This window comes from Cynoglossus semilaevis, chromosome 6 (genome assembly GCF_000523025.1).
Source record: "Cynoglossus semilaevis isolate Cse_v1.0 chromosome 6, Cse_v1.0, whole genome shotgun sequence".
NCBI lineage: Eukaryota > Metazoa > Chordata > Actinopteri > Pleuronectiformes > Cynoglossidae > Cynoglossus > Cynoglossus semilaevis.
The window spans coordinates 2,185,753-2,196,003 of record NC_024312.1 but is presented as its reverse complement, the minus strand read 5'-3'; the positions used below and the strand labels follow the sequence as shown (position 1 = coordinate 2,196,003).

General features: G+C 42.2%; 3 protein-coding genes across 3 annotated transcripts in view; 2 read left to right on the top strand and 1 right to left on the bottom strand.

Moving 5' to 3' along the window:
- The window catches only part of LOC103379574 (integumentary mucin C.1-like), a 5,352-nt gene extending 4,753 nt beyond the window's left edge, over positions 1 to 599 (top strand). Inside the window, exon 5 of the mRNA XM_025056309.1 lies at positions 3 to 599. Coding sequence (XP_024912077.1) covers positions 3 to 199 — 197 coding nt within the window. The 3' untranslated portion in view covers positions 200 to 599. The remainder of the gene's footprint in view (positions 1 to 2) is intronic.
- Positions 600 to 772: 173 nt separating this feature from the next.
- On the top strand, positions 773 to 3,646 carry rlig1 (RNA 5'-phosphate and 3'-OH ligase 1). The gene is made up of 7 exons (XM_008311167.3): positions 773 to 1,053; positions 1,458 to 1,575; positions 1,659 to 1,754; positions 1,929 to 2,045; positions 2,189 to 2,386; positions 2,548 to 2,717; positions 2,807 to 3,646. The coding sequence occupies exons 1-7, from the start codon at positions 964 to 966 to the stop codon at positions 2,990 to 2,992; spliced, it is 975 nt and encodes a 324-aa protein (XP_008309389.1). The 5' UTR covers positions 773 to 963; the 3' UTR covers positions 2,993 to 3,646.
- The window catches only part of cep290 (centrosomal protein 290), a 16,809-nt gene continuing 10,032 nt past the window's right edge, over positions 3,475 to 10,251 (bottom strand). The window contains exons 16-26 of the mRNA XM_025056361.1: positions 9,863 to 9,986; positions 8,329 to 9,156; positions 7,527 to 7,661; positions 7,340 to 7,426; positions 7,054 to 7,218; positions 6,855 to 6,977; positions 6,289 to 6,455; positions 5,798 to 5,939; positions 5,521 to 5,597; positions 4,739 to 4,821; positions 3,475 to 4,155 (exon numbers count right to left, since the gene is read on the bottom strand). Of these exons, the coding sequence (XP_024912129.1) occupies positions 3,911 to 4,155; positions 4,739 to 4,821; positions 5,521 to 5,597; positions 5,798 to 5,939; positions 6,289 to 6,455; positions 6,855 to 6,977; positions 7,054 to 7,218; positions 7,340 to 7,426; positions 7,527 to 7,661; positions 8,329 to 9,156; positions 9,863 to 9,986 (2,176 nt within the window). The 3' untranslated portion in view covers positions 3,475 to 3,910. The remainder of the gene's footprint in view (positions 4,156 to 4,738; positions 4,822 to 5,520; positions 5,598 to 5,797; positions 5,940 to 6,288; positions 6,456 to 6,854; positions 6,978 to 7,053; positions 7,219 to 7,339; positions 7,427 to 7,526; positions 7,662 to 8,328; positions 9,157 to 9,862; positions 9,987 to 10,251) is intronic.

Genomic DNA, 10,251 nt, shown 5'->3' with positions numbered 1-10,251 from the left:
ACCTTTCAACCGTTGGTCTGCGGAGCTGCAGATGGACGACGCAGCGACAGAGATGTGGAAACACACAAACAGCTATAGTGACCTAGAAACCCAACATGTGGAGGACGATGACTACGAAGAGTCGGACAGGAAATACTCCAGTGACATCACGCTGTGTGTGAATCCAGACCATGAAACAAAGTGTTCAGAACAACTTTGATCTGATGATGTCAACATTAAATAATGATTTTACAAAAGATATGATGTACATATTGATAAGTGAAAGCTGTACTTTTATCCACTCTAGTATCTGATCATTCTGTCTACATTTACATGATTTTTTTTTATAAGATGGGGTTTAGAAAAAAGATGTCACTAAATGCACTTCTGTAGTTATAAGAAAAGAACTGCAGAAGGATATGTTTTCAGAAGGTGCTGAAACATAGACACGATGTGTCAATAACTGAAAGTCCTTGAAAACACAGAAGGCTGATTATGGACAAAACACAAAAACAATAAACAGAAACAACTCCATTATTATGACATTAAACACATTCAAATTAATGTTCATGTGTCACGTCTCCAGAGGGATTAATAAAGTACTGTCTGTCTGTCTGTCTGTCTGTCTATAAAAAGGAAGGTTATTTAACATAAAAATATTGTTTTTTTTTTAGTGAATCGAATTATTTCGTGGAACGTTGTAGCAGAGAACAAAAACAAACTAATTTAATGACATTGTCAACGTGTTCTGACTTGAACCTTTATAATAGTTAACATGCGCCGCACGTCTGCAAGTGACCTGGGGAGGGCAGCATTACTGGTGGTTAGCGATGCGTCTGCCGAAAACGACAACAGAAGAAGGGCACCACGTGACCAAGCATCGTCCCCACACTTTGACTGATGGTGAAACGTCGTTGTAAATAAGCAGTTTTCAGCGAAAGAAGAGGAAAATCCCGGGGCGGATAAACGTCAAGACTGACAGAGATGCGCAGGTTGGGCTCCGTGCAGCACAAGGTGCCGTGTGTGTTCGTGACGGAGGTGAAGGAGGAACAGTCCAGAAAACGAGAATGTCAGGTGAGCTCTGCTGGAAGCTGCGCACCCACCTACTGGTTCACTGTCAACGCCGTCGGGTGTGTTACAACATGACGTCAGGGGACCGTCTGCACACGAGAAGAAACCCACTGAGCCACAGTGCTGTGTAGTTTGTCTCACATGTAAATGTGAATACTGTTTCAGAGAGTTTGTGAACGTGGTGTAGGTCACTGTTAAAGGACAGACTATAAGACGGTGGTATAAGGTGCAGTCTGAGTGACAGATGGGCACGCGGCATTATAAGTCATGTTCTTGTATTTAGAGGTGATGGGTGAGCTGACAGGTCAGGCAGGTGTGTTTTCACTCCCTGGTTTTTGGAGCCAGATGACATTTTAATGTCTGTTGTAAGGAACAGCTGCACAAAAATGTTGCACTTTTCTCCCCAGCAATTTCAGGTTTTGGCTTCTGACCGTGTGAATCCCGTGGCTTTGGAGGCAGATGTTCATAATGCAGTGGCCACAGAGAAGCTGGACGGAACCTGCTGTTACGTTACACTCTATAAAGGTACAAATCCATCAACTTATAAACGTTGGGTGTTGTAGGCTTAAAGTGAAAATAAAAAGTCCATTTTTCAACGATCTCTTCAGGACGTCCTCACCTCTGGGCTCGACTCGACAGGAAACCAAACAAACAAGCAGAGAAAAGGTTTAAAAAGTACCAACACGTGCACAGGAGCTGCAAAGGTTTGTCAAGCTTCATGTCAGCGGATCTGCAGGAAGTGTGTGTGTGTGTGTGTGTGTGTGTAAGAGTTAGTGATAAGAGTGTCCTTTACGTGGCCTCTGTGTTCATGTGTGTCACTCACTCACAGTTATATATTCTACATTCTATCAACGATTGTCTGTCCCTGATGTTCTTAGGTTTTTCGTGGAACCTAGAGGAAGACTTTAAATCGGTGCCAGAGCAGTGGATCCCAGCTCACAGAGTCAAACATGACAACGGGCGTCCCATACCTGACCAACTGGGCCACATCCCAGGTAAGTAACCTGCACTCCAATAACATCTACTTTCATTTTCATTGGTCAAGTGATAATTAAGAGTCCAAAGTGAAAGACATACTTGACTGTTGACGGTCTGCAGACTGCAGTGGAGTTGACCTTCTGCTGCTGTTGATGTTCAGGCTGGGTTCCAGTGGACAAGGACAACAAACAGTACTGCTGGCACTCCTCTGTGGTGGACTTCAGAGTCGGTGCTGCTGTTGTTCTACGGCCCACTGCGGATGACGACCATCGACTGGAGGTGGCTGCAGTTCCACTGTCTGACCTGATGGAGCAAACACTGGAGCTCATTGGAACCAACGTCAATGGAAACCCCTACGGTCATTTACTGTTAAACTTTACAGACATCATAGGCCTTTCTACTGTTGTCTTTTATGATAAATCCTGAACTGTAGTTGAAAAACAAAGTGTATTTACTACAGTTAAAGTCAGTCTGTTACTTGTGAGCTGGAAACCAACACTTGTTCCCACTCCTCGTCAGGACTGGGCAGTAAGAAGCAGCCACTCCACTGCCTGGTTTCACATGGAAGCATCAGGATCAGGAACGCTCCGTCTGTGGACCTCCAGCAGCTCTGCTCCTGGTTCCAGCAGAGTCCAGAGGGACGAGTTGAGGGCGTCGTTTGGCACTGTGACGACGGCACACTTGTAAAGGTCGGAGAGTCCGACATTTAAAACCTCTCTCTCTCTCTCTCACTCACTCACTCCTGCTGTCACTCATTCACCTTTCATCCTGTTTCTAGATTCACCGCCACCACGTGGGTCTGATGTGGCCAGACGGGGGCTCCTACCTTGGAGACAGGCCGGTGGTCATTCATGTGGACTGGACAAGTGACGAGTGCAGCGGCAGCAAGAACCTGTTCACGTCTCTGTCCGCCCTAAACGGACACACCTTCGGTCGACTTCAGGACATCCAGTTTGAGCCATAATGGCACAGCCAGTCGTTCCTGTTCCTGAGGTGACCTGTGAGAACTTCCTGTTCCACAGAGAGAGTTCCTCAGTTGCACTTAATGAGTGGAAAACAGAATCCCAGTCTAATGCTCTTCTCATGAACTGGTAACGTCCACAGAGATGGTCTTCACCACAGTGGTTCAGACTGAATGACTGTAGGAGGTACAGGCTCTAACACTGCTGTCATCATGCTGAAAACATCATCACATCATCAATGACAGCATGTTTAGTTAGATTTGCTACAGTTTTAGCATTTACTAAATTATTGCTAAATGTGATAGCTAAACTTCAAAGAAAATGTTTTATAATTTGTCCAACTCTATGGCTGCATTTACTGTATGTACCAGTGACCTACCGGCAGAGGGCCCCGTGGAGCACATCAGTCACTACTTCATACAACCACATTTGGAAGAAAAAAAAGCACCGGACAATCAAGAACTTGGAATCTTATACAAAATGCAATAGAAAAGCATGATGTTATTAACTTTCATGAAGAGAAACAAGTAAATATACCTGCTGTAATAATGTGATTTTTTTTTTCTTGTCAGTGATGCCATAATAGACTGTAAATACTGTCGGCTACAGACACAGTGTCAGTGCTGAAGAATAAAGACCAAACATCTGCACAGGGAGGATGTGTAACAAAGTTGTTTCATTCAAACCCTACACAGAAACATCTGTGAACTGAACAAAAATAAACCTCTTATCAATCTGCTACAATTACTTACATTTCACACAATAAATTACATTTCTGCCTGAGGAGAGTCGGAGAAGCAGCTGGGCTGAACCAGCTTTCATTTCCTGAGGTCTAGAACTTACCCAAGTACCATCACACTTCACTCAACAACTTCTTCTCTGTGACGTTCCTCAGCATTAGGACGTTTATTAACCCTGTGTTAACTGACCGACACACTGGGCATTTCAAATGTGACACCGCTTTCGTCACAAACCCGTCGTAGCTCCTTCTCCAGCAGGATGTTCTTCTTCACCTCCAGGTTGTAGTTATACTTCAGGTCCTCCAGTTCTTCAAAAAAGGTTGGGTCAAAGTTCTCCAATTCTGTCCTCAGCTTGTCCACCTCACTCTGGAGTTGGACCTTCTCACTCTGCGTTGACTGCAGGAGATTTTTCACTTTGTCATAATCTACAGGCACAAAAAGAACTCTGTCATAACAACACGAGCTTCAGTTCACTGTCAGAAACGGCTGCCCATCAGACCATCAACACACACTGATGTGGTTACAAATCTTTTTTTCATCGTCCTGTCAGCCATGTGTTCCAGGTTTTTTTTTTTTACAAATCTGTATCTCAAAATCTTAGTTGAAAAAAAGCATTTTCTTATTTAACTAGATGATATAAACAACAGAGCTACAAAACGTTGGTATTTAGTAAATTACTGTTTTAATGCATGATTTTACTGCCTGTTTGGACAACGTCAGTTTTATATATACACCAAGAATTCAACACATTTACTGTCTATATTAAATGTTAAATAAACAGATTAAAGGTAAATCACTCCAGTTTACCAAGCCTGTAGCAGTCCCTGCCCCCCCCCCCCCTTTTTTTGAAATTCAGTCATTTATAAAAAAGTCACGATTCCACCTGTTTATGACGATCACACCTGGACAAAACTGAGGTTAAAAAACCTCTACATCAGTGTCACCTACTTCTTTCCCACTAGAATAATATATCAAATATAAACATAACGTTAGCAGCAGCTTCGTCACCTTGTTTTGACGATGTTTCGCTGAATTCCTTGAGTCTCTGCTTTAGATCCAAGTTCTCCTTCTGCAGCTCAGTGTTCAGCAACCTCAGGAGAAAATAAAGGAGTTTTTCTAACAAACAGCAACAACAGCAACAAACAGCAACAAACAGCAACAACAGCAACAAACAGCAACACACAGCAACAAACAGCAACAACAGCAACACACACCAGGGTTTTCACCAACGTCATCATAAAACTAATGATCTAAACTAAGATAAGCAGTGTATGTTATATACATATATATATATGTATGTATACATATTTTATAGGTATATTATATACGTATTTTATTTTAGTTAGTTATTAGTTTTGCAAACACAGGAGTCGCCCCCTAGTGGTCAACTGCTACTTACTGTATGTACTACTTTCTACTACAACGTTTAGACTAATCTTATTATACTGTATATTTACTAAGGAAAAAGAAAAAAAAAGCTCTTTCTTGTGGCTTTAGCCTGTACTAAATATAAAACAAACTCAACTAAAAGGTGAGAAAACTATTATTTAATAATGTTATAAATCTAAAGCCTGGAAGTTAAATCTGAACTTTTTTTTTTTTGGAATAAATGAAGGTTTCTGCAGTAACAGTCGCCCTCTGGTGTTTATTATGTTACTATTTATCTGCTTCTGTTCAGTCAGAGCTTTTAATAATAATAAAGTTATAGTTGGTCTTCTGGACATTCAATACGTGACAAAAGAAAGAACAGCCATGTATACATGAACACACATACATATAAACATACATACCTTATGGTGTGAAACTCCTCCTCCTTGGTTCCTGCACCAGTGTCTGCAGCAGTAGACGAGCTTTTCAACAGTTCAACCTAGAACATAAAAAACCCTAAACTTTCAGCACATTTTCAAGACTATAATTAAACACAGTATATTACCGCCAACGTTGCATGTCTGTTTTAAGGGTTTTAAGAGTTTCAGCATAGAAATCATGTGTGTATGATTATGTCACATCCCCTATGTTTGCATTTAATGTAAATTTCATTTCAAAGGATTGTTGTTTTGCACGGACCTCATCCTGGAGTTTCCAGATGTTTGTTTGAGCTCGCTCCTCCTGCTCCTTCAACTCCTTCAGCTGCTGTTTGAGTTCAGCCAGGTGGAGGCTCTTCTGGGAAAGTTCTGTCTCTAGTTCCTTCATTTTGTTCTCATACATTCTGTGAATGGAAGCCCAACAACAATTCTCATTTTGTGAAAGCTACCTGCAGCATAAACTTTAGAGTTTTATCTGTTGTTTTAAACTAAGCCTTTACCTGAAGTGTCTTTAAAATGAAAAACTCTCCATATTTTTCACAGTCTACAAATGTGTGTCCACACATTGTTTTTATTTGCAACAACAGTTTCCACAGCTGCTGTTTTTATAGAAACATATGTTTTTGTTCATAAACTGTAGATGCTTTCAATCAGATAACACTCGGAGAATAAACACAATTACTGTCCACTGACTGACAGGTGAGGAACAAATCAGTGCAGATCAGAAACCCTTAGATAAAGCTGCCCACTGACCTGGTAACCACAGACGTTTTCCTGGTCTTGTCTGTTCCCTCTGTGAGCGTTGTGGACAGAGCCTCCAGAAGTCGTTGACTGGTTTCTTCTAGCTTCTTCTCCAGCTTTTCATTGGTCACCTCCAGACTGGTACGGGCCACTCTCAGCCTCTCAGATGCCTCGACTTCCTGTTTCCAACATTATACAAACACGTCTCTCAGATGCCTCGACTTCCTGTTTCCCACATTATACAAACACGACATCGTGAGTAAAACTGTGAAGTATGTTGAAGAATGTGCATCATCCATGTGTTATTAGTACAATGAGTCTCTAAATGGTTGACCATAAAACACACAATCTCGTGAGATGTTCCTAGTAAAACTTCTTCTGTGGTTCTTTTATATTCAGGGTCACCAGACGTGGGTCAGTTACACCCTGGTCAGTTCTAATGCAACTGTGGAATCAGCATGTTTTTGGACTGTGGAAGGTAGGAATAATCTGAGAAAGAGATTCCAAAATAGTTATCCAACAGTTCCAGGAACATTATGCCATGTCTCAGAACTACCGTGTGCCGTTTCCATCCTTACTCTTTTGATCCTTTTGCGAAGACGTTCATTTTCCATCGCTATTTTCTCCATTCCTTTGGTTTTTGATTCTAGTTTTGAACTCAGCTCGGCCTCACACTGACTCCTTAATTTCTCGTAGTCAGCCTGGGAAAAGAACATGTGTTAATAAAAGTTGGAATAGTCAGCATCTGCAGCAGGTCAGATGACGGAGATGAACGACCTTGAGTTTCTCATGTTCCTGCTTCAGGGCGGCCGCTCTGTCTTTGTTGGCGGAGACACTGGTCGTCTTCAGAGACTGGTTCTCCCTCTGCAGCCTCTCCACCACCTTCTTCATCAGCCCAATGGTTTTCTCAAGGTCTGGAACTGTTTTACCACCAGGACCACTCTGTTGAGGAGCGCAGGAAGTTTCTTTTTTTTCTTCTTTCTGCTAACTCTGATGTCCTGTTGCTACACATGCTGTAGGGCTAGGGTTAAAAACATAAACACAGTGTTTTACAATAACTTACCCCTTGTATTTGGCTAAGCTTTTTCTTTACTTCTAAATTCTCCTTTTTCAGTGCGGCACACATTTCTTTCATATCGGCCACTTGATTCTGGAAAAACAAACAAACACAAACACAGTGATATTAAATGTTGAGCTCTCTTACGTTGCCTCACACTGAGACTCGGTCTCGGTCTCGGTGTCGGGTCTACCTTGAGTCTCGGTAAGTCGACGTTGCTCTGCTCCAGCTGAAAGCGCAGCTCCAGGTTTTCAGAGGCAAGTTTGAGGTTCTCTTTCTGGAGTTCCTGGTCTCTCTGTGAGGGAGTGACGGTTCCTCTCCCTGAAGTCTGCACAAGAGAACCGTTTAGAAAAGCAGGCATGTTAACAAACCACACCAACAATTGTAATGCAAACAATAAAAAGGTAATGGATCAAGGTAACATTTTACCTTTTTAATTATGAGGCACAAAAATGACTTTTGGTCTTAAACTTATCTTTGAATTGAAAGGCAACCGTCTTCCAAAGCTTGGCAACAACTGAGGAGCAACAACCCAGCCGTCAGTCAACTGAGTCAGAGCTGGGTGCTACAGTACCTTCCAGTAGTGGTAGTAATGATAGTTAGTATTTCACTCATATAATTACTTTAGTCAGTCACTGTGAACGTCTCCAGGTGGGGAATAATAAAGTGTTCAAATTAAATCAAATCAAATTCCAACTAATCTGAGCTGAATTGAGGAGTTTGTCAGTAAAAACAGAACAAAAGATGAGTTTAACAAAATCAAATGAACAACAACAGAACAGTGTGTGGAAATCCAACAGTAACAGGAAGAGTCGACCAACAGAGGAACACGCCAGCCTTGAATCCATAGTCAGTGGGAGTTTGGGGAAAGTAAACACATACTAACAGGCCGTGATCTACTATTCCACATTCCTCAAGTTTTCTTCTGCCACATCTACTGTAAGGCTAGCACAGCATTGTTAGCTAAGCAGGGCGACTAGACAGGTCTGTGGTACCTTCAGATATTTAGGACATCTGCCTTCTTGTTTCTGTACACGCTCATCCCTTCTTCTTCTAATGGAGCCCAGGTGTTTTCTCCGTGTGCTGCTAAACTCCACATGTGGTTCTGGTGAACGGGACTGATCTGGATCCTCTTCCTCTGTTGTCTCCTTTGTAGTTGCAACTGCTTCGTTTTCCAGCTCACCCTGCTGAATATCTTTCTCTAACTTTTCTTCTCTGATTCTCACATCATCATCATCATCATCATCATCATCATCATCATCTGCGTCTCCATGGTGATGGCCAGCAGCACCCTTTTCATTTACAGTGTCACTGGTTTCATGGCCTGTTTGTGCTAAGCCCGGTTCAGACGACGGTCCAACGGAGCCAGATCTTTCAGACAGATCATTTACATTAGTCTGGTTTTCTGTTGTGGTCTTAGATGGAGAGTGAAAGACGATGTCATACTTTTCATTAGCCACAAAATGATCAGAGACTTGATCGTCCCTTTCTGTTTCACCTCCTCTCTCTGCACCGTCTTCAACATCAGCAGCCTCACAGTTACAGACAGTGTCTTCTGTCATGTCAGGACTGGACCTCCCCTGTGGACGCCCCATGTCTCCTTGTCCCACAGTTTGAGTTTCTGTCTGTCTTTCTTGAATTGCAACCAGGGTTTGTTTTGGCGCCCTCTGATGGCCAGGAGGGCCTTTGGCATTTTCAGGGCTTTTAGAGAGTTTAGAGGATACAGAATGACAAGGTGCCACATTCCATTGACATGATGTGTCCTCAACATCAAAGGTGCCAGAAGAAATCCCTCTTAAAGCTCGGGAGTGGGAGCGTTTTGTCTTCACGGGCCACGCGTTCGTGTGAATAAACAGAGAGTAATGAACAGTGAACAGTCAGTTGAAGTAAAACAACTATCACTCTGTCACTAGGTTTTCTTATGCAATTTTGGAATTGTTTTTCAGTTGCTTAATGTGGAGTCATCAGCTGCAGGAACAACTGGGATCAATGAGTCTGAGCCCATGAATCACACACACTCTCTCTCTCTCTCTCTCTCTCTCTCTCTCTCTGTCTGTCTCTCCAACAGATCAGACCAGACAGCTGTGATTTTCCTTCTGATCTTTTGTCACACTGACTAAATTATGTTCTTTTCCTTCCCTACATTTATTTCCCTAAGAACCACCTCATGTTTTGTCCATTTCCTTTAATCATCCACTCAGTGGTTTGCTCAACCAAACAAAGAGGCCTATTCAACAATTAATTGAATAAAGGAATAACATGTTTGCGCCGCTTAAGTGTTTGCTCCAAAAAAAGAGGCAAATTCTGTTGATATATCTGATCAAAGAAAAAGGGTTAGAGGCCCATTTTCTTGTCTTCCTGTTCTATATTATTTTGTTATTCATTTGATCAGAAATGGAAAAAGTTGTAATTGTTCTACTTTTGCGTCCTATTTATCGGCTGCACACATACTAACAAACTGCAGCTCAGTCAGAACCTCAGCCATGAAGCCACAGGTTATGTTACAAATGAAGGTCAAGAGTGACTTACAGAAGGGCTGGACTCAGGCTCTCTGGACATCTGACCTTCTAGGACGTGGAGCCTCTCCTCCAGGTGGTGGTTTCTCTCTATTAGATTCTGCACGGCATCGTCACGAGGTAAGGCTTGTTGTTGTCTGCAAGTTAAAACAAAGTTACACATCAGAACTGTGTGGTGTTCCTCAGGGCACTTCACTGGGACCTGGTTTGTCCAGGCCATGAGTTGGTAACAAGATGTGAAATATTACAGGAACAGTTTTATCATAAACTGGTTTATTGCACATGTCTGTGCCCCAGGTCAACATGAAAAATACAATGAAATGAACACCTCTCTCTCTCTCTCTCTCTCTCTATAAATATATATATATGAGCTCAGTCAAATCAATAAAATACTGATCATCC